A 24,570-nucleotide genomic window follows, 5' to 3' on the forward strand; every position below is an offset into this window, starting at 1 on the left:
TTGTTGTCCGTTGCCATCCACGAACAGGGACTCACGAACACCTACGAGCATGACATGTTCACGAACATATACATGGTTGGATGTCCGTGGAGGCCAGCAGGCTCTCCTCCAGCCATCATCCAAGTTTGGTCAAGATCCCTACTGCACCACTCCCAGAAACCTGATCTGAGCAGGCACCAGGAAAGGTACCAATAATAAATAATAGCTTGGCCCCAGAGCCTGGCAGCAGCCCTGGAACTTGAAGGGGTAGATCCCTACCGCACCACTCCCAGAAACCTTACCTTAGCAGGCAGCAGGAAAGGTACCAATAATAAATAATAGCTTGGTCCAGAGACTGACAGCAGCCTGAAGGGGTAGATCCTGATCCCACCACACACAAAGAAAATTCAAGCTCCAATCAAAATGCCAACAGCAGCTGTCTCTCCTTCTCCAAAGCCAGAGCTGGGAGCACCCCTCCCCCCTGCTCTTTGCTCCAAATTTGGAGCTCCATACTTGAAAGGAAGACCTGCCTATCAAGCTGAATTAGGCTTAGATTGGGGTTTCCAGGACAACAGCAGGAGTTCAGACAGAGTTCAGACAATCCCTGCCTATGTTGCCAAGGGAATTGATTGCAGGTGCCAGACTGGCTTGACAAACAGCAACAATGAGGCTTGCAACGAACACCTGTTCGTTTAGAATGGGGCCTCACGAACAGATTGGGCTGTTCGTGGCTTTTTTTTGTTCGTATTGCTTTTTGTGCCCATCTCTACTAAAAAGGCAGTTGCTATTTCAATTTTTATGTTATAATATTAATATTTGCCTGATACAGTTGGTTCATCCGTGTGAGTATTGTCTGTTCTGACTGATACCAGCTTTCCAAAGTCTTAGGGTAATTCTCAACATCTGCCACCTAAAATCCTTTAAATGGAGATACTGTGGAAGGGAGTAGAAACCATCAGCATGCAAAGGATAGGTTCTACAATTGAGCCTCTGCTCCTATAAATTGAAGACATGAAATTTAATATTACAGAAGATGCTGAAGACATAAAATTCAATGTCTTCCAGATATTATGTCAGATTATAAAACCCTGTTTGTTCAGTGTTAAAGTAATTTCCTATTATTTATGTTAACCTCATTGCTTGGAATGTTGCCAAGATTTCATAAGCTTAATTCAATAAAAATATTGGATCATAAGATACAACCTCCATTTCACCTCTCCCCAGTTCTCCTATTAATACCAACCTCCCTTCTGACCTTTTTTCCGGGAATTTCTTTTGTATATCTATTCCTGAAATGCTGCAATCAAAGGAGTTTTAAAGATACTGACTTTTTAAATATGCTTCCACCATCTAGGCCAGAGGTTTTTAAGGGATTTGATCCAAGTACCACCTCATCCTGTGAGATAAGATATTCTCTTCATCATGTCTACTAAACTACAACATGTTTAATCCTGTTTTAAAATATTCTGAAAATATTCTTAAAAACAATTCTTTGGTTCTGGCAAAGCATATAATATCATTTAATATTCAACAAATACCTCAGCATTTTCTCTATTAATATAGATAGCCACTCTCATGGGTGTTATCAGATCTTCCATGGTCTGCCTCAGGTTTCACAGTGTTTTTATTTAGGTTAGATCCTTTCTGCTCGAGATAGAACTTTCTGCAAACACAAGGAGCTCTTCCACAAGAAGAAGGAGCAAAGGTTCTGCCACAGCATAGAAGAATATAGGATCTAGCCCACTATATTATTATCTCTTTTATACAATATCTAATTTGAAGGACTGTCTAAAGGACTGCCTTCTCCGACACATTCTTGTCCGGGAGTTAAGATCACAGAGAGGGCCTTCCTGACTGTCCCATCAACCAAAAAAGATTGGTTGGTGGGTACACTGGAGAGGGCTTTTTCAGTGACAATCCTACAATTGTGGAACTATCTCCCCACAGAGGTGTAATTTCTGCCCACCTCCCCAGCTTCAGGAGACAGCTGAAGACTGTTTTATTTAGAATAGTGTTTTAATGTATTTTAACTCTGTTTTTGTTTTTAACTGTTGTTCTTTGATATAGTTTATGTTGTTTATATTTTACATTGTAAGCTGCCTTGAGCATCTTTGCTGGAAAGGTGATTAATAAATGTTTTAAATAAATATTTTCATTTTCTCCATGTTTCAGTTTTTTCAGTAACATATGAAACTGTATGTTGTTTTCTAACACATCTATTACTTTTAAATGTTGGTCTCTGCTTATTCAAGCATCCTAAGAAATTAGACTCTAGCAAAAGTCACACTAACAATTATTTTTGTTACCTCTTAAATCTGATTAACATTTTAAAAGATTTGTAATTTTATAACACTGTTCATAATACTTATATGACCAATTTAGCTGTTTCCTATCATATTTGCTATTTGCCATGTTTTATTAATTCTTTTCCCTTTGTAATTGATCATTAGCACACATCTCTCCAGAGATACACATCTCTTTAGACAAAAAAGGATTAAGAACAAAGCCATATTTTGTTCATCTTGAAGATATTCTGACATATTGTTCTGAGAACCTATTGTCTGAGGCAAACTGGTCTATCCCTGGTGAACTGAAACTAGAAACAGCCACTCTGTTCCTTGAAACCAGAAAACTTTCTTTAACATCTACAATAGACATGGGCATGAATTGAAATACAAAGCAAATTTCATTACAAAACAGGCCGTTTTGTGTGTCACGTTTTGTGGGGCCGCGGTTATCACGAAATTATCACGAAATTCACAACTTTTTGGCCTGTTTCATTAGCTTTGTGAACGATTTGTAATTGCAGACAGGCTGGTGTCGATCCATTGATTCCCTAGGCAACAATGGGTCCAGACCTTTTGTTGCCATTGGAAACCCCAATCATAGGCCATTGGCAGCTCTCCTAGCCATCTGGAGAGCTTCCATTCTGCCCTATACAGCCAGGAGGTGGGGGTCAATCCCCTAGGCAATCCTCAAGGAGGTGGGCCTTCTGTAGACATGGGCACACCAATCTCACCCCTCCAAACCCTGTTAGGCAGGTCTGTCATCCAACTAGAGACCTCCTGTTCTGCTCTATGTCAGCGTTTTTTATTAAAGGCATCTCTCTGTGCCTCATGTTTCAGTTCCAGTAGATAGAGGGAGAGGGAAGAGGACCTGTTGCTGGGGTTGGAGTGGGAGAGTTTGTGGAAGGATTTGCAATTGTGCTTTTGGCTGTTGCTGCTTTAAAGAGACTGAAAGAAGCCTCTTATTTCCAGCTCTTGGCCTTGCTGTGGGAAGGTCTTTGGGTGAGGGTGACTTTTTTCCTCCAGCCCACCCCACCCCTCACTCCATCTTCCTGGCCCTGCTCCACCATGACCAGTCCTTCGTCCTCCTCTGATCCAGCAACTCCCGGTCCCTGTTTCAGTCATGCACTCTGGCAGCACTTCCTTTCCTACTCTTCCCATGACCTTCCTGATCAATGTATTGCAAACTGGGAGGGTGGGTGGAGGAGAGACTGCTGAAGTCTCCCTGTGAGTTTGGCATCTCCAGGTATGAAGGGGGCCATTGAAATGCCCCAGGTTCTGATGAATCAGAAAACTAAAGAATCATTTCGGCAAACGTGGCAATTTCGTGACATTTCGTGATTCGCGATTCGTGGATCATGATGAAACATGAAACTCTCATTTCAGGCTTTTTCCATTTCGTGCCCATGTCTAATCTACAGGCTCTGGGAGTTTCCTACCACAGAAGCAAAGAGCAACTCACATCACAACCTTTTATGTCCTTTTGCAGCAAAAAGAGTGGGAACAGGGAACCAACAGGAACTATCTCCAAATATGGGAGAATGAACAGTTACCTCAATGTTGTGATTTAACCCTCAGGCCTGGTATAGCTCCTATTATGGTAACAGCTACCTTATTGACAGCTACCTTATTGTTGCCAGAGCCAGGTGTACATGACCTGCTTTTGAACTTAAAGGCTCCACATTAGAATTATATCAGGGCCTTATTTAAATTTCTCAGGACAATGTTCTACATTTGAAGAATGTAGCTGACTATTCAATATAGCTGAAAATCTTTGTCACTTTAAGGAGATTTTTTTATCTTCTGTATGGACTAGATTTTTATTCCAATTTGGTTTAGCACTGGAGTCAACAAAATTCTTTATACAATACAAGAACTATCCAGCCCATCAGCCTACCAGTTAAGATCTGCCTCTCAAGCCCTGCTCTCTGTGCTCCTGCCTTCAGAGGTGAGGCGGGGGGCAACGAGAGACAGGGCGTTTTCTGAGGGAGCACCTTACCTTTGGAAGGCCCTCCCTGTTGAGGCTCACTTAATGCCAACTTTACTTTGTTTTAGCACCAGGCTAAAACACATCTTTTTACCCAGGCTTTAAATTAGGGGTTTTATCACCTTTTTGATGGTCTGTTCTATTTTATGGATAGTTTTTAATGCTGTTTATGCCCAGTGACTTATGGATTATTTTTAATGGCTTGTTTTTATGTTTTAATTGTAAGGCACAGTGAGCAGGACTCTCAATATGTGACATGGAAATATCCTAAATAAATAAGTAAATAAAATAATATTATTAAGTGAACAGTGAGTAAATTTGCCCATATTATAAATACAAAAGCTATGTCTGAACATATTAAACTGTGACTTCCACTAAAACCAAAGATTCTGTGATGTCCAAAATGTCCACTGCTTTTTTAAAAAACGTATTTTCTAGGAAGGAGCTATGTTTAGCCAGGGTGGAAGGCATATTTAGTTACTGAAGCAACAAATTGCACTTAGGAAAGCTACTATTTTTACTTGCAGCCTTAATTTGCAAACAAGTACAGGAGGCAATGATAGAGGCCTGAAAGTAAATTATATAAGAAATTATGGTGGAAGTCTTTACTGTGATATTCTGTTTTAGTATGCTGCTGATCATTGCAACAGGAAGGCAGCAATTTGTCTACTTGGACAGTACATTAGGGCACAGACAATCAAGACGGGAACATAAATAACACATGGGAGTAATATTCGAAGCACACATATCCTGACCACATCTTGTAGCTATTTCCCTCGGACTTCAAGCTCCCTCCTGTATGTATCCAGTGCCAAGCTCCATCCTTTCTGTATACCCTGGCAATTATTCATATATAAGTTGTGTCCTTCATTAGGAAAGGGTACTATAATAATAGCCCTTATAGTGAGTCAGATCACTGATCCAGCAGACTGGCGATGTTATGGTCTCCAACAGAGAAAGATCTTCCCCAACAACTATTACCTGAAATCATTTAATTACAGATGGCAGAGATTAAACCCGGGATCTTCTGCATGCAAAGCACGTGCTCTGTGACTAAGTCAGAGTTCCCATACCACATCTAAGCCATTTCAACTCCATTCCAGAGGAAATGACCTTTGAAGATTTTTCTTGAAAAGCGCTTACCAGATGACAATTGCATTCCAGATGACAATCTGGCTCATTTATTTATTTACATTTTTATTCCATGAAATTGAAAATGCTCTAAAGAATATAGTAGTTCTTTCAAAATCAATGATGATTTAGATCAATCTTCTAAATAAACCTTTTATGGCTCCACTCGTTTAGGAAAAAAAAGGTCCAATGTTCGTATTTTCAGGGGCAGCCTATTCTCCACCCAAAAGAATTGTCTTAGGGCTGGAACAATCTAACTACTTTTAAGGTGAGGGAGCTTTCAACAATGCTGTGTCCCCAGATAAATTCTGAAGTGGCACAGCCCATCAAAGTAGTTGGAACGTACACACAGTGAAGGACTTCGCGTATGATTTACTTGAATATGTAGATTGTCCATGAGTCCATATCAAGTTGCAACTTTCTAATGGCATCATTTCAGATTGCTGGTGAGGCATTACATCATTCAAAATTTCCAATCCATAGTAATGTCCTGTAATTAGAAAACTATCACAGCATCCTAAGAGCTAACTTTAGAATCTCTTTCTAATGTTTCGGGTTTTTAAATTTATAGATAATTTTACATGGGGAACAAAAAGAGTGATGAGTTCCCCCTCCCCCAACTAAAATGGTCAAGCCCATCTACCACCTCAGAAATCTACTTCCTCACAGAGAGCGGAACTACAAGTGACAAAAGGCACAGATTGGACACTTGTCAGCTTCCCTCAAGTTTTGTTGGGAAATGTAGGCATCCTAGTCTTGCAGCTTGGCTCTCTGACTGCTATCCAATGGACTTTTCAACTGTCACTTGTCCAACATTCCGCCAAGCTGCCTACATTTCTCTTCAGAACTTGAGGGAAGCTGACAAGTGTCCAACCTGTGCCTTTTGTCACTTGTGGTTCTGCTCAGAGTTGCACGTATAGATCAGTCCTATGTTCCAGCACCTTCCTTCCTTTTCCACCGAGGCAGCATGTCAGCTGAAAGAGCTGAAGGCTGAACCCTAACTCAGTGCAGCAATATAAATTATAGTGTGCTCTTCGAAAATTTCCATCATAATTTCAAATTCAGGTTTTGAGTAAGGGCACTGTTTTCATTATTCTGTTTTTTTGGAAGTATTACTGGTTCGGGATTTTTTTTTCCAGGTATTTTTGGGAGCGGTCCCAGAAATTCAAAACCAAGGAAGCAGAGGATGGGCGGGCGAAGAGAGAAGCCAGTCCTGGGTTTTCCATGCTAGCATCATTCCTTTTCCACCCCCACTATGATGGCTTTCTATTTTTTAAAATAATTGTCAATTGAATATTATTATATTATATTGATATAACAGTAAGTGTATAATTCGCGTGTTTCTTTTTTTAAAAGTAAGTTTTTTGCTCTTTCTGTTGTGGAGATATAAAGGGATATCTCGCTTGTCTGACTTGCAGTGCCACCCTTCATACAAATTAAATAAGTTTAGAAGAGTATCATTCTGTTTAGGATGACTCTCTTGCGCTCTCCTGACTTCCCCAGATCCTGTTGTCTCTTGGGATGCTGATCACAAATGGACCTTTCCATACTATATTGTACTAATAGTACATTGGCTCCGACTTGCCATGACCCATTAGCACAGGGTCAAGAAGACAGGTGCCTTTGTGGTCCAGAATGAACATATTTGAAGTCTAGAAATATCCTTTTGAGGTCCCATCTTATAAATTCAGAGGAAGATAGTGAGATGGCGTAACTTTCTTGGAAGTCACAAAATATGTTTTAGGTGAAAGTCACAGTCTTATGAAATACTGGAGTACTCTGGCATACTAACAAATATAGCCATTTAAAAAGTTGAAGAACCATGACAACATAGAGGGTAATGCTGACAGCAGGTTTTTTGAATAAAAAACAGCACTAAGGCAACAATGTCACTAAAAAAAAAACCTTTGTCCACAATAATCTTCATTATCACTCATACTGAACCGGAGAGAAAGATCAGATTCTTTTTCCTACCCTAATGTTGCCGCTGAATCTGTTGCTCTTTCCCTTTCAGATCTCATGCTTCGATGCACAAGTGCTAATAAGTTGACAAAAGCTGCAGTCAACCATAAGATCTACTTGCAACATAAGATTTTAAGTTGAAGTTTAGACATATCTGTTCACAAAGTCAAATGAAGGGGAAGGCTGTAACAAGAGGGCTTTAACATTTCTGTTCTTTGCCCATGTATACCTTTCCAGTATGTCTACACTACCTCCAACCTACATGGATTGCATTTATCATCTTACGTTCTGCTTATGTAGTTTATTGTGCAAAACTAGGCGCAAACGCACAGGCTGTATCTTGTAGCATCTCTCCCTACTGTGGTCTAGGCTGACAGTGTACCAAACCCCCTGCTGAACACAACTGGGTGGGACTAGCTATACCAGATCTAGGATCAAGTCCAGAATGGCAAGTGTTTTTCCTGGTACTAAACTGTCCTTTAGCAGCAACACCTGCAAATCCAGAGACTTGGTGGCATGATAATCAAAAACAAAAAGGGAAATGCACATTAACAATCCATCTGTCTCCCACCATAGTTCTACACCAACCTGAAATATAAAAAATAGGGAAGATGGGGGGGAAAGGATGTTCAGGTGGTATTTTGGGTTGCCTCACCTGACAAGGAGGAAAACAAACCAGGAGTAGGGAATGGCAGAGATTTGAGGATGCTGGAACAGTGTGGGGAAGGAGGAGAGAGATGAGAAAGGGAAATGCATTAAGGTCTTATAAAGCTTCTTTAATATGAAGTAACATATTAATTAACATTTGTTTATAGAATAAGCGGTTAATATCTGGTAACTGAATTTGCCAACATTGTGGATCTATTAAAAATGACTTGTAGGTCATCATAGGTATTTTTCATTTTATGAATTTGTATTTCCATTTTTGGAAAGAGAGAAGTACACTTTTTTTTAAGCCACTGAATTGTTATGTCTTTTTTCCATTATTTAGTACTTCAGAGGATTTTTTCTGTTGTTGTGTTTAACATTCCCCAAAGCTGCAGATATTAGCCAGCTTTCCCCATCTGTCAAGCATGGTTCTCACACTTCATACAGTTCTTTTTCAAAAACACTAATAGATTTTCAGTAAGCATTTGTTATGAATTCCTTTCATATCGGGACATATTTCACATGACTAGTCAAAGAATATTACTACTGATAAGTCTAGCTTGTATTGCTTAGACAGCTTCCAAAGAAGGCCAGATTAATTTCTAGTGGGAAAATATCAATCTTCAGATGATTCTAATATGACACAATGAGGTGACAGATACAGTCCAAAAATCTTGCAAGGAAAATACCTTTTGAAAGACTCAGCTATTCCATGGATTAATTTTAAAGTCTCTTATAGTAGTACCTGTTATAGTTCAACAGTTTGCCTTGGTAATTCACAGTAGGTGGGAAATTTTCCTGGACATTCATTTAGCGGAGTCTTGTTTCTGTTTTATTCATAAGGGTGACTTAGTACTGAAATTTACTAAATTATGGCATCACAGATGTCTTCATTTGGTAAATGCATGGCTGAAGTCTCTGAGCTAGGACAGAATACAAAACAGTTGCTGAGCAATTTCTGAGCAATGTACAGAGTTCATAGTAGTAGTAATATTCTCAGTCAAACTCATATCCTATAAATAATAAATAAATAAATGAGTACAAGCACATTTTCATTTAATATATATATATATATATATATATATATAATTTTATTTTGAAATAAATGTTTATTTTATTTTGAAATAAAATAAAAAGGAATCTTGGATGTAGTCTGAATATTCTGGCCTGTACATATTAGATGTTATATTTAGGTCCTTGGCAAATATGTATGCATGTCTGATGGGACAGGCTTGCCTGGGCTGTGCAGGCATGGTGTAATTCCTGCATTTTCTAATGTTTTGTAGTAACATTTCAAATTTGCCCAAGTGTTTTATAGCTTTTTATCCAAACAACCACCATGCAAAGTAAGCCATAGTGCAATAATACTATGCTTGAAACCCATTCATGTTAGCTGTAGTTGCCTAGGTGGTGAACAGTTGTCAATACACACCTACTGGCTGCTTGATCAACTCTTTAAAGTGAAGATATTTAAAGAAGAACGCTTTAAAAAGCTTGCTGGGCCCATCAATTAACTTAAAAAAGGAACAGGTTTAGCATCCGCTTCAGCAAACGTAGAAAATCACAAGTTTGAAGAAGACACAAAATATCCGTCTACCAAAATAATCCCCAAATCCCATAGCAATACATTTGCTGTGGTTTTGAAAGTGCTACTCAACTGTGTTTTTCAATTTCTTCTCTAAGCATTAGCTAGTTGGTTGCCCCTTTGAAACTGTACTACATCATTTTAGAAAACAACAAAATGAAGAATATGAACATGTACAGAGTGCACATTCGTTGGCAGTGTTCTCTCTGGGCTGCACACAGGGCAAAAGGACATTTTTAAAAGGCCTCTGATCTCCATCCCTCCCCCTAATCTTGTTAATGCAGTTGGGTTTTCTCATTCCTTCAGAGAGACAGCACCCAGGCTGTCATTTTAGGAATTTTCTTTTTCTTGAATAGATACCAACTTATCATTTAAAAATGAAATGAACATTAAAAGCAGAGCTTAGGAGTGGCTGAAGCAGCCCCCCCCCCCCCCACCACCACCACTATGATTAAAAAAAAAAAACTGTTCTCAGTCAAGGATATATAGACCCATTCCACACTGAGCAAAAAACAGCAGCAGCAGCAAGGAAACAAACAAACAAAGCCATTTCAACAAGCACATGTAAGCCCTACCCTTCTCCAGTGTTCCATTCCCAAAATACAATGTAATGATAACGTAACTGCAAAGTAAAATAAAATAGTGACTCACTTTTCCCCCATTAGAAAGAACAGAAACTGGCCCTTTACAGAGTAGCATGAGTGCAGAGAAAATGTAATGGGTGGCTGTAGTGTGCTGACAGGTGCTACTGGACTCTTGCTCTTTTCCACTCCTATCACACATCACCAGTCTGCCGTCTTCCAAGATAGACATCAACTTTCACTGGACTGCTAGAAACGGGCCTAAACAGTCACTCTGCCCTGCTCCTGAGGTAGAGCTAAAAGTCCCACATCTGCTGTCTTCCTGAGGCAGACCTGGAACTGTCAGTTGCTGCAGTTCCCTCAACATTTAATCGCTCTCTCAAGATATGTTCACATTTATGGGCCAGACAGCCTCCTTTCCATCACTGGTTCCTTCATGATGATTATAATTTATAGTATAACTGGAGATTATACTGTACACTGTCTTCATGATCCCTTCGTGGGGAAAGCAGCTTATTACAGACACCAATTCCTCTAATGATAAAACAACTCAAAGTATGTAAAACACACTGTCATTTTCCCAACAGTAGTAGTAATGCATACTTTTTTCTTATCCCCTAATGAGACCTTAAAGAACACACCATTATCATTAAAGAGAAGAGGCCAACTTTTCACCATTTTATGTCTTTAATAACTAAAGATGTTCCCTTAATGAGAACTAATGAATAGTCCCCCCCCCTTGCATCTTTTTTTATGAGTACTAGTCATGAGCTACTGGAATTTGAAACACATTCTACCAGCTAGGGTATAGACTGAAAGCAGTGTTCTGCACTGTATACATGGGTGGGTGGGTGGGAAACTGCTATGTCAGGCTGTAGCTGGCAAAAGAAATGGACGTCTGTGAGCCTAGCTAGATGCTAACATTGCATTAGTTCACCATAGGGACTCACAGCTATACTATAGTTGCTAGTTCCTGGTGGCAACTTGTAGGCTAAAGGACAATATGGCCTGATTCAGATTGGGACCACTGAGCAAGAGAAGGAGGAACTCCTGTCCTTCTCTCCTGTGCTGCTTTTGGCAGCTGAAATAGCCCAGGGCAGGAGAATGGGGGAAACATTATTTGTTCTGTGGGAAGACAACACATGCAAACATGTGTTGGCTTCCCACATAACATATGCTGGCTCCCAACAGACCAAATAACATTCCCTCATGGCCCCCAGGCTATTTCAGCCACTGGAAACAGCACAGGAAAGAAGGCAAGAATTCCTTCTCATGTGTAGTGTTCCCAAACCAAATCAGTCTCTGCTTCACTTTTACTCATGAGTTGCCACCAGGGAACTAACAGCTACAGTATAGCTGCCAGGCCCCATGGTGAACCAACTTCTGATATCCTCCACTACCACTCTAAGCACATTCATCTCATGTAATTCTTTGTATTCTTCGGGAAGTAGCTGAAAAGCAGCTTACCAATGGGCAGCCTGACTCTCTCCTCCACCTCCCACGTTTCTTTCATTTTCCAGAGTGCACCTTGATGGCTTGCAGTGCAATCTTAAGAGATTGGAGTAGGACTCTGAGTAGATCTACTTAGCCTTGCTCTCTTGGACTCTGCCAAACAGCATCCAAGTTGCCAGGGCTGGAAGAAAAAGAGCAGGAGTCAGGGAGAGGAAGATGTTCTACCCATTCCCTTGGGCAGAGTGACTGTTTAGGTCATGCATCATTTGGTTAGTCGTTCACCAGCATGCCCTTGGTTAATCATCTGTTACTGCAGCCGCAGTTGCAAACTAAGTGGCGCTGGGGAGGACGGAGGAGGAAGTTCTTCTCTGGCTCAGATATACAGTCCAAACCAGAGACAAATTCACAATGATAATGCTTACTTTCACACTGAAGGCAATGAAACTCAGATTCTGTGCCCTGGGAATCTGAACTTCAGTGGTATCTCTGATCTGCTTGTCTTTTAGATATAAGTCCTGTACACAGGAATTAGACATAGAGTTGATATATGGCATTGAGTGGCAGAATCATGGTGACAAGCTCTACCCCAGAGCCATTTGACCAAATGTGCTGGAGGCCGAGATAGAGGCAGGAGTAAACTGTTCCCCCTCCACCCATTCATTTTTCAAATCAGTGAATAGTTGCTCCCACATTTTATCATTCCTATTTCATTAAAATAAATCTGGTTAATTGTGAGTTCTTTGCCAATCTGAAATGACAATCCATTTAGAAAACATTATTTGTCTCCTTTCAAATGATTATAGAACCAAATAGATTCAGAAATTACAATTCTATCCATTCTTATGAATGTAAATTCATTTGTCAGAGAGATAGCACAGAAAAATATTGGCACAGCATAAAAATAACAGCTGCCTTCAGCTTATCATGTTTCCTTCTCTCCAAACCCTGTTATTCTACTCTGAAATACAGACAGCTGTTCTAGAAAATGCAACTAAAGCTTGCAAACAAGATTTCTGCTTGCTAACAAGATTTCATTTTTAGGAAAATCTATAGAACCCATTTGGGTTCTATATAGGTTTTTCAGCAGAAGGAAAATCCTTCTTTGATACATTCTTGGCTACAAAACGCATGCAGACATCAGAAATGCTATGCACCATACTGTGGATCCAAAAATGGATGTGTTTGGTTAGGTATAATGACAATTTCAATAGTATGAAATGTGTATGTTTGTAATAGTCTTTTAAATCCTATATTATTTTCTTTTATCTCTTACCGCTGTTTGAGCTCCTAGACTAGTAGCATCACCCAAGCAATACAGTTAAGCCACGAGGCTTAAGCACCACATTTTGAGAAACCTTTTGCTTTGCAGCTGCTTCAAAAAAAATGGGAAGTATTCCATACAGTGTCAGTGCCACACCCAGTCTTTTGGATAGGATTTAATTGGTCCAGATTTAACGGCATCTTGTTTCATTTATTAATATTAGCAATACTGGCCTGCAGCTCTCGTAAGGGTCACTGGATTTCTGACCCCCTGGTAAATTGTACCCATTTTCCATCCACGTTGGATGGCTGATTACAGTTCCTGTATTAGTTGAAGCCAGTTATGTGTACCGACTGCATGACATAGAATTTTGCTTTGTGGCAAGTATTGGCACATGTTGAATCTTGTCCTTGGTGATGTGTATCCAAGAACAGCTACAATGAATTGACAGTCACCATGAGCCATAACAGAGGTTGCATAAAGTGGCTCTAAACACATCACTGGCCCTCAGAGAAGATTTGGACCCCAAAGTCAGACAATACTGTCCTGCCCTTTATTAAAGGGAAAAGAAGGGGAAAAGATATAACCCCTCCCCAAGAAAAACCATCCACCTCTACAGTCATCTTTACTACCTTGGGATCTTTTTAAAGCGGGAAAGTGGTGTGTGTCACACAACCTCCTTTCTGTCGTGTAGTTAGATTTTGCCTTTAACCCTCTTCTTACACTCTCTGAGGAGATTGCTGCCACCAGGAATTCTATTCCAAAATAGTTAATTTAAATTTCCCCTTTAATAACGTGCCCAAGCATTAGGCTCCTTTGTGGGACTCTCTCTCTTTCTCTCTCAGGCGCACACACACAGATCAATCTCTCATTCAAATATACATAGACTTTCTCTCTCAGGTGCACACAGAGTTTGTCTGCTTTGGACAGAGTGAATGTTCTCTCACAGATACACAGTTCAGGCTTCCACACATGTTGCCTAACTGAACTAGAATGAGAATCAGCTCAGGCTTCCAGACAGCTTGCCTTTCTAAACCAGAATCAATGTTCTTTCTCAGAAATATATTGACACTCTCAGGCTGCAAAGAGCTTGCCTGTCTAAACCAGAATGCCTCTTTTCTCTCTGCACAGTAACTAAAAACTGCCATTTACTTTGCCCCTAGAGCACTGCTACTGTCCAATCAGATTTCACTCCAGTCACACTTCTCACCTCCACCCACACTCTCAGTCATCAACCAATCATCTCATTCACTCACCCCTAGTTTTCAACCCCACTCTTCATCTGTATCACATCAAGCATTTAAAGAAACACACACACACTTAAAATCATTACATGGTGTTTCTTAAATTTCTCTTAAATAATATAATGAAAAGCAAGACTGGAATGAGTAGATCCTCCACAAGGCCCAAGCAATATTTCATTGAGCTCAGCAATAACTTGTAACACAAGCCCTTGTACACCCATGATCCCATTCTGTACATGCAATCACTTAAGTAATATCATATGAGGAAAAAATGTCTTCTATAAATAAATAGAACATATGAAAGTAATAGGCCTGCAGCTCTCGTAAGGGTCACTGGATTTCTGACCCCCTGGTAAATTGTACCCATTTTCCATCCACGTTTGATGGCTGATTACAGTTCCCATATTAGTTGAAGCCAGTTATGTGTACCGATTGCATGACATAGAATTTTGCTTTATGGCAAGTGCACATGTTGTGCATATGTGCACATGTTGAATCTTGGCCTTGGTGATCCAAGAACATCAAGAGCATCCAAGAACAGCTACAATGAATTGACAGTCAACAAAGGTTGCGTAAAGCGGCTCTAAACACATCACTGGCCCTCAGAGAAGATTTGGACCCCAAACTCAGGTGATTGTTGCAAGCCATTCAGGATCTACTTCCATAAAACTCAACAGGTTTGGTTTTTGTTGGGAAAGAAAGAAAATTTTATCACTGCTTTAAGATTATTGGGCTTCATGTAGTATTCTTGGCTCGTAAAAGAAATAGACTCTAGAGACCAAAGTTTTAAATGACTTGAGCTATTTTGCCTCTTTAGTTTCACAGCTGCTTACAAGCAGCAGATGTTAGTTGTTCTATTGGGAAAAATCACTTTCAGTTTAGCTTGGTAGTGGGCCAGCTGTGAGGGAATGAACTAAGCCCTAATGAAGCTTGAGCCCATGTGATGTGTTGGGCTGGACTGACATCCTCAGCTATGAAGATAACAAGGTGGTTTTAAGCAAAACGTCGTATCTCAGAGTCTCTCTACACAAGACATCTGACATGTGTCCTTCACGTCGTGTCAGGACTCAGGAGATGCAATGTTAGCCGGGAAGTGTAGTTTTGAAAGACAGAGCTGGGGGAAATTGCTCGGAGGGGACAGATTCTCTCACAGCCCTCTGCTGCCTCTGGTGTCTCACCTTCTGGAGCATTTGCCCTGCCAAAGCTCAGTTAATTCAAAGCTTTAAGCAGCGAGGATGGCAGGGTAAAAGCTCTAGAAGGAGAGATAGTATGGCACGCCTGAGGCAATGGAGGGCTGTGAGAGAATCTGCTCCCTCCTGTGTGATCTCCGCTGGCTCTGTCTTTCAAAACTACGCTCCCCAACTAACATTGCGTCTCCCAACACTTGACGAACTCATGCCCAGGCATCTTGTGTAGAGTCACTCAGAGTCTCATCAATACCATATACATACACCATGGATACCCCTTGAAGACATCTTGGAAACTTCAGTTTGCACAGAATGTGGCAGCCTATCTTTTGATTGGCATATAATGCTACAAACACCTAATACCTATGATAAGAGAGCTGGTACTCACCATTGTATCATCCTGGATGCTGATCTTGTTGCCTTAGATTCAAGCCTTCTCATTGGTAACTCAGCTCCTTTGAATGGCTTCCCAGAAGAGATGATCTTCTTCCGAGATCACCTTCTTTGGTTATCTTCAGATGCTATTATGTAATAGTATTATTCTGGAGGATTTTGGTGATTAATGTGGTGGGCATTTATTTGAGAGACTGATTATTGACTGATGATTGAGGACTGGCTGTTTGGCAGGCAGTTATGGTCTAGGACAGTGATCCCCAAGATTGCCCCTGACTGCACAGTGGTACCCACCAATGACTTTGCTGGCATCCGTTTGCTTAATTAACAAAACAACTCTCCTCCTAAGCAAAGAACCATTTCTGGCCTTCCTCCGTCTTGCTGGAGTAGGAGGTGCTTCCGAAAAACCCAGGAGGCATCACCTTGTGTCCACAGGAAGCACCCATTCAGAAACAGCTGCTCTACCATAAGCGAATACTTTGCTTGGAATCTTCTTACATTTTGTAATTAGTGAAGCACCCAATGGCAGCCACTTAGTAATTGCCCTCCGTAGCAATCGTTTTGAGGTAGTTCCCCACTCTTAAAATTCTGAATGTGCTCACAGGCTCAACAAGGTTGGGGGCCCTAGGTCTAGATACTGGGTTGATTGTTTATAATGTTTTGTGCATTGTGCAATGTTTTTATAATGTTAGTGCATATTTTCTTTAAGCCACCTTGGGCCAGTCATTGAGGGGAAGGTAGGACAAGACCACACATATTTTAAATAAAAAATAGATTGTATAACATGTATAGAGTTGAGTGGAGATAAAATGGTATTATCTTGTCTGCTTCCCAAATCTCCTTGAAATAAGTTGGGATGCAAATGTGATAAACCTGTCATTGTAAGTGGAGCTATGTTGGCAAGGCCACACTTAATTTGTAGGTGAGTTCTTTGTGAGCAGGATATGGTAGGCAGCACCACTGGATTGCCTTTCCATTCCCAAGACCACCTTCATGCATATATTTGCACTACTAAAGAAAAACCACGGAAAGTAGAATGAAATGACCAATGTGATCTACAAAGGAAGAGGGCAGATAGTGGGCAGCAGGCTGGAAGGGTGATGTTGTGAAGATGGTAGCAATCTCCTATATGCATGGAGGAGCCAAAACCAAGGGTCACTGAGAAGCATGGCGGACTGGGGATAAGTGAGGCATTCTACTGGATGGCAGCTACAGCAATGGGAAAAGAGGCCTACAAAAGCAAGAAGCAAAAAGAATTTGAGTAACAGGAACAACCAGTGTCCTGATCTGGATAGTCCAGGTGAGCTGGACTTAGATCTCAGAAGCTAAGCAGGGCCAGCCTTGGTTAGTAATTGGATGGGAGACTTCCAATGAAGACCAAGGCTGCAGAGGCAGACAATGGCAAACCATCTCTGTCAGTGTCTTGCCATAAAAACCCCACCAGGGGTTGCCGTCTCCACCACCAACATCCTACGCAGAACAACACCCCTCTAAGTTAATTGAAGGCAATGGACTTAGAAGAGTGTAATTCTGCTTAGAATAGAACTGTAAGTAGCCTAAACCCAGGATGGGAGTCCCAGAATAAGAGGAAAGAACAAAAGGGGTCAGTTTTAGTATTTTACCCACATTTGTCCTTTTATGGCAATCTAATATGTAAATTATCCTCTGTATATCTCAAAAACAAGCTACAGATTCTGTCATGTTGTGCACTACTGCTCTTTCTGGAATGAACCACTGCAAAATGGTAGATCGTCACTTGATTGCGGTCCCATATTTTAAAAAATCTGCGTCCATGAAAAACTATTATGTAAGCAAGAGAAGAGAGAACTTTTCTTCCCTTCTCACAGACAGGCAAGATTATTATGTGCAGGGAGTTTTTAATTTTGGAGGATTTAAACATATAACCCCTTCTTCCATACAAGCACGCCTACATTTCGTAGTGGTACGGTGCAATGATGTCAACATCATCCAGTTATCTGTGAAATGAATGTGCTGCTGTTCCTCTTCAAATTCATAATGCATACTAAACATGGTTAAAGAAATGACTAAAATATGATTTGAATATCAGACATCTTCAAAGGATGTTTTAAAGGAAAGTGACTTGGCAACAGCTTGAGGCTAAAAATGGTTTCATAATCTGTTGTGGGTTTTGTGTGTATGTTTTTTAAGAGAAATGCATTCAAAATTAAGAGAGGTTTTCAAAACTCCCTGTACTTTGTAACAAAGTTAACCCAATGCCTTCAAAGCATTCAGCTGAAAATGTGGAAGATGCAGCCTTTATTGTTTATTTTACAAGACACAGCAACACAAAGTCTCATTAATATTCAGAATAAAAACTTCTAAAACTTTCACTTATTAAATTCAACAGACAATTTCTTACACCCTTATACTCATATTTGGTGGTTTAATATTTATACGTGGTATTTTCAGTTGTATTTAGTTATATTTATGGACTAACACAATATGGTTTTTACACCACAGATTTTGGGTGTACTGTAGGCCACAAGGAAAACTTCCCAGAATTTTCAGGCTTTGTAAATGCCCGTTTGAATTTCATTGGTCTCCACTAGAGATCACATCAAGACATGAACAGGAGAGCATTCTTTATTGGTGATCAGAGGCTATCAAACCTGTCTGGGTGGTCCTTGGAGGGACAGGGAGGATGCAGACGATACCTCCGGAGCACACAAGGGATTTCCCATTAACTCCTATGGAGAAAGTGTACAAAAGGATACCACCACTGATCTCTGTTGAAATGACTGAGGAAGATGGCACACACAGAAGCTGTGTGCATTGTTGTGCTCTGTGCATTGTTGTGCTCTCTATTAAGGCATTTCTCCTTAATGTAAAGAAAATAAGCACAATTTTGTTACTGTGGTCCCTGCAATGACCCATTGAACAGAGCTGGGGGAAATTATCGTGCTTTGTGCAAGAACGAGCCAGTTATCATGTTTTCTACTGATATGAAAATATTCAGGGTGGTTAAAAGGTTGGCATTTCACCCAAGAATTTTAACACACAATCATTTCTCCCACGCACAGCTCTTGGATTCCTCTACTCCCTTTGGACTAGTCTGGAACGTGAAAATATTTGTGTTCCCATATGCCCATAAATGGAAAGTAGCCCAGTCCAGATGTTTACAAAAGATGTGAATGGAAGACTACCATAGGAAACAGCTTCTAATTCATTTTGTCCTTTTTCCCAGAATGGAATAAGACTCCATGGTGCTGTAAACCTCAGGCTTTAAAATGAAGGAAATTAATTTTGCTGTCACCCTTGCCCCAGCAGTTGAGGTCTGAGGAAACAATTAACAACACTTAAATGGCCTTGGAGAATGCTTGTTTGCCACAAGCCACAGCAAGGGAGAAGGGCACTTGAAGCACACAGAACTCGATTTACTGATAGGAAAAGAACCAGCCTTTTTCACAGACAAAAGCCATCTTTCCTATTTAGTTATTCAGTAGTCCTGTTTGATTCAACCCTCCTGATGGTACATGATTAATAAAACAGGAGTGCAGAACTGTCTCATACATTCCAAGGACAAACAAGACAAAAGAAAAACAGCCACTGTGAGAAGCTGCATAAAAAATTTTCAAGATTGCTTTCTCGTGCGTGACATTCCTGCAGTTAACTCCCTTTTCGGTACATGAATCACAGCCACATCATTAAAATCTCTGAAATCACCAGCATGTATAAGGAGCACCCATATGCAGAGGGGGTGCTGAACCGGGGCCTGAAAGAACATACCTACAGTACAAATCTGATCATCATTCTGTCTACCCAAGGAACCCTGAGAATTGTTGCTGAGTATGAGAACATAAAAACATAAGTAGAGCCTACTGAACCACTGGCCTATCTAGTCCAGCATTCTGTTTCACACAGTAGCCAACCAGTTGCTTTGGAGGCCCCAAAAAGAGGGAATAGAGGCCAAAGCCTTCCTCAGATGCTACCTCCTAGTCTGCCTCTGGAACTTGAGGGTATCAAACAAAGCTGATGGGCAGTAGCTTCAGAACAGACAATAGGAAATACTTCTTTATACAATGAGGGAATTAAGATGTGGCCATAGGCATAGATAGCTTTAAAAGGGGGATAAAATGGAGTCATGGGGGATAGGTCTGTCAGTGGCTACTAGCCATGCTGACTAAAGGGAACCTTCACATTCTGAGGCAGTGAAACTTTGAATATCAATGCCCAGAAGCAACTTCAAGGGAAGGCCTCAGCCCCTATGCCCCGTTGTTGGCCCTCCACAGGAACTGGTTGGCCACTGTAGGAGACAGGATGCTGGGCTAGATAGACCCCTGGTCTGATCCAGCAGGACTCTTTGTATATTCTAAAGCTCTCCTAGCACATGGTATATGGCCCTCGGCTCTGACTGAGCCCAACTTCACACACAAACAAGAAAATTAGAAACGTGGTTCAGAGTTCAAGACAATATTCTATCCTACTGGGAATAGTGATCTCCAAATCCCTTTAAAGGGTGAGATCCAACCAGATTATCTGCTGATGAGAAGGAGCCATCTTCTCTGACCGTCCAAAAAGACTATGCAGAGGATCGTTGGACCTGAATGTATAAAAGCCATCTGGGTAGAGGACTGTAGTCATGAGGGGAATTGGGTGAGACAGAGTGAAGAAACTGGCTGGATCCATCCAATCCCATGTTTATTTTAATTAGAGTTTTATGAGCCAGTGTTCTGAATCATGAACGCTTATGCCACAATTAATTTCTTAGTCTATAAGGCACCACAAGAAGTATTGGTTTGTATCCTATTGCCATTCCACACGCAGAAGCAGATCATTCCCTGATTCTCCTTTCCCCTGCAGTTTCCTGTGTCCCCTGAAAAGGCACGGATGAAAGTTGCTGTACCCTCACGGATAAAAAGCCATGTGGATCAGGATACGGCGGTAAGAAGGGGAATTGAGAGACTGTATCTCTTCCCTTATCTGTCAGTATAATGGTGATAGGACACAGCCATTTGCTTTTATAATACATTTACTGGAAGGAATGTTTTCAGAGATACGTTTTGCTTTTATATTGCAGGAGCCTCACAGCAAACTAAATCTAAAGCTACATTCACCTGTACATTCAACTGAAAACCTGATTCATTACTTAAATGGCAGGAAGAAAGTACAGTGGTGAACACATGTTGCATCTGAACACTTAAGTGTTATAGAGCTTATGTAAGAAACAATATACATGTAATTTTTAAAGACAATCTATTTTTCATTGCGTTCATGGCAATGAAGCCCCTGACACAGACTAGCTGAACAAGGACAATGGACTGGAAAATTCCATTGCTCACAGATTAAAGAAGATTGTAATCCTGTTTCTGTGAGGAAAAGTAAATTGTAAACTTGTTTGGGATTATAATTAGGAAGACTGGAATTTAAAAGAAAGGGAAAACAGAAGAAAAAAAGACTGAAAAATGGTAGAAAGTAGACAATGAACTGACAAATCTGCATTCGGATGTCACTTGTAACTAGAGATGGGCACAAACAGCAATACAAACAAACAAAAAAGCCACAAACAGCCCAATCTGCTGTTCGCAAAGAAGCTGTTCGTGAGGCCCCATTCTAAACGAACGGGTGGTCATTGCAAGCCTCATTCGTGGCTGTTCATGTCTGTTCATCAAGCCAGACAGTCTGGCGCCTGCAATCAATTCCCTTGGCAACTTAGGCAGGGATTGTCTGAACTCTGTCTGAACTCCTGCTGTTGCCCTGGAAACCCCAATCTAAGCCCAATTTAGCTTGATGGGCAGGTCTTCCTTTCAAGTGTGGAGCTCCAAATTTGTTACAACAAGGGAGCAAAGACCAGGGGGGAGGGGGGCTCCCAGCTCTGACTTTGCAGACAGTGGAGAAAAAGTTGCTGTTGGCATTTTGATAGAGTGCATTGGAACTTGAATTTTCTTTTTGTGTGGTGGGATCAGGATCTACCCCTTCAAGTTCCAGGGCTGCTGCCAGGCTCTGGGCCAAGCTATTATTTATTATTGGTACCTTTCCTGCTGCCTGCTCAGGTAAGGTTTCTGGGAGTGGTGCAGTAGGGATCTACCCCTTCAAGTTCCAGGGCTGCTGCCAGGCCCTAGGGCCAAGCTATTATTTATTATTGGTACCTTTCCTGGTGCCTGCTCAGGTCAGGCTTCTGGGAGTGGTGCAGTAGGGATCTTGACTTGGATGATGGCTGGAGGAGAGCCTGCTGGCCCCCACAAACAGCCAACCACGAACATGTTCATGAACAGGGCCATGTTCGTAGTTGTTCGTGAGTCCATGTTCATGGATGGCAACGAACAACAAACATCATGTTCATTTCTTTTTTCCTGTTCGTGCCCATCTCTACTTGTAACCAGCCAGCAGTTATATGCCCGGCTCACACATCTTATTCTACCCTCCTTCCCCTTTCCTTCTTGTACAGAAAGTTCCTAAAGATTTTCTAATTTCAGTTACCCAAGACACATGTATGCAGGCACATGGGTAAACCAGCCCCTCCCCCATACACAAACAGGGATTAAAATCCAAAATTTAATCCATGTTTACTATCCTATCATTCATGAAGAAAACTACCTCCAGTTAACCTGTGCACCTGCATTCATATGACAAAGGTGACTGGAGTTAGCTTCTAACTGGGATTCTTCACATTCTCAGTTACAGTAAATGCAGAACAAGAAATATCATGTGGATGCAGCTGAAGAGAAACCTGAAGAAACAGTTGATGGAGATTAGAATTTAGTGTGATGAAAAAGAAAAGGGAAAGAGGCAAGAAGGGGCTAATGAAAGTATAAAACTGAGGAGGTATTATGTGCTAAAGGGAAGGGCAAAGAAGAAGCTAAAGTCGCTAATCAAAAGACAGAGTACCAAAGGAAATGGGACAATGTAGGCAGTAGCCTGAAGAGTAGGACCTGAGGATGGAAACAATTGATGGTGAAGCTGAAGAAAGGAGGAGCCAGTAAGAAAGGAGGACTGATGTAAAACTATACAAAGCCAGCCTGGGTTACAACTGACAGGAAGGAAGTACACAGTCAAAGAAAGGAGTCCATGGGAGTTAGTACTGATAAAACCAGATCCCAAGAATAGCATTCCAACAGTTTTGGAATTTATTGACTCGTATTGTTGTGATGTGGCAATTTAATGTAGATTAAAGGATAGAAAAGCTATAGGTGGTAGTGGGAATCTTTCAGTTCCATATACTGATTTAAATTAATCTTTTTTTCCCAGAAATGTCTAGTTTTCTATAGAATTTTTAACAGACAAGTAACAGTTTGTGAACATTAACAACAACAACAACAAAACAAGAAGCATATATGTAACATTTCCATGTTCATCCCTTTGGATGGCATGCTTAGATAAAATCTGAACTGAAAAACATACATGAAGAATGGATTTGGTTAACTAAACGGTTTAGACACATAGAAATATGAAAACACCTGAGGTCTGTCATTACTGTTGGAAGGAAAGAAAGAAAAATCCCTGTACATTTTTTAAAGGAAGTATTGATAGTGAGTGATATTTAAAAACACTTATTATAGAAGAGCCCTATTGAAATGAGTAGTTCGGGGGCTGCAACCATTTTGAACTTTTTTCAAAGCAAGTAGCACCTCTAAGTTTCTACTTATTACATAAAGTTTCTACTTATTAAAACAAAAACAAAAAATCTTCTGTATGTTTACTTTTTTAAATAATTGAATTGGTGTGTTCCAGATTATATTTATAGAATATTGGATTTAAGTTTAACCATTTGTTCATGGTACTCCAAGCATGAAATAAATGGAAATTAAAATTATCAGTAACCTCTAGTGTTTGGGGTGGGGGTTGGGTTTTTGGCTTTTTTCTTCAGAATGTTACTCATTCATTGGCAGTACTTTCCCCCCATGTGCATTAATGTAGGTAAGAAGAATTTTAGCCCTTCTTTCTATCACATCAATGAGTTTTTCAATCCCTTGGCGACCTCCTTGGCTATCCCAAAAAATTCTGTCAAGGAACAAAGACTGAAGAAGTTTTTGTCGCAAATGCTGACCCTTCAGTACTGAGACTGCAGATTCGGGGAACCTGAAAGTAAAATATACATGTCAGTTCTAACGTCATGTCTGTTCAGATGAAAACATGGTTTAGCAATTCTTTTTTTACCATAAGCAAAAATAGCAAGCTGAGGTCAGTTCCCAAAATATATGTTAGATGAGGAGTGAAAAACAGGATTGGTGAAACTATGGGAGATGGAAAAAGCTAGCAGGATCAAGAAGGTGTCTAGAATAAGCAAGAAACTCCACCTGTGAGGAGGTGGGATTCAAGGCTTCTGAAAACAGACTGAGTTCATGGAAGCAAGTGTTACTACTTTTCCCTGTAGACTGTTCCTCTACACACCTCAGATGCTGAGACGAGTCAAGGCACACTCTTGCACAGAAGCACTGACCTAAATCACTCCTCTCTACCCTGATCACTCTTGCATGAGTTTTGCATTGGCTCAAAAGTTTGATTTTGTCATGCAAGAATGTCAGTGGTAATTTGGGTGATTCCACTTTCTTCTTCATTTAATTTTATTCTGTCCTTCTTCCAATGAGTTCACACCACACTCCTCTGGCATAATATTTTAGAGGTACCCTGTCCCTCCAGTTTCATTACTTAAAATGTTTTGTTATATCTCTGGTTTATTCTCCTTGCAGGAAAACTATGTCAAAGACATAGGCAGAGCTTTTTTTCAGCTGGAACGTGGGGGAATGGAGTTCCAGAACCTCTTGAAAATGGTCACATGGCTGGTGGCCCCGCCCCCTGATCTCCAGACAGAGGGGAGTTTAGATTGCCCTCCGTGCCGCTGGAGCAAAGGGCGATTTAAACTCCCTTCTGTCTGAAGATCAGGGGGCGGGGCCACCAGCCATGTGACCATTTTTGC

General features: G+C 40.7%; 1 protein-coding gene across 1 annotated transcript in view; it reads right to left on the bottom strand.

Moving 5' to 3' along the window:
• Positions 1-17,949: 17,949 nt before the first annotated feature.
• GASK1B (golgi associated kinase 1B) overlaps positions 17,950-24,570 on the bottom strand; it is a 28,053-nt gene continuing 21,432 nt past the window's right edge. The window contains exon 5 of the mRNA XM_054990078.1: positions 17,950-23,732. Within this exon, the coding sequence (XP_054846053.1) occupies positions 23,525-23,732 (208 nt within the window). The 3' untranslated portion in view covers positions 17,950-23,524. The remainder of the gene's footprint in view (positions 23,733-24,570) is intronic.

This window comes from Eublepharis macularius, chromosome 10, assembly GCF_028583425.1.
Source record: "Eublepharis macularius isolate TG4126 chromosome 10, MPM_Emac_v1.0, whole genome shotgun sequence".
In the NCBI taxonomy this organism is placed as follows: Eukaryota; Metazoa; Chordata; class Lepidosauria; order Squamata; family Eublepharidae; genus Eublepharis; species Eublepharis macularius.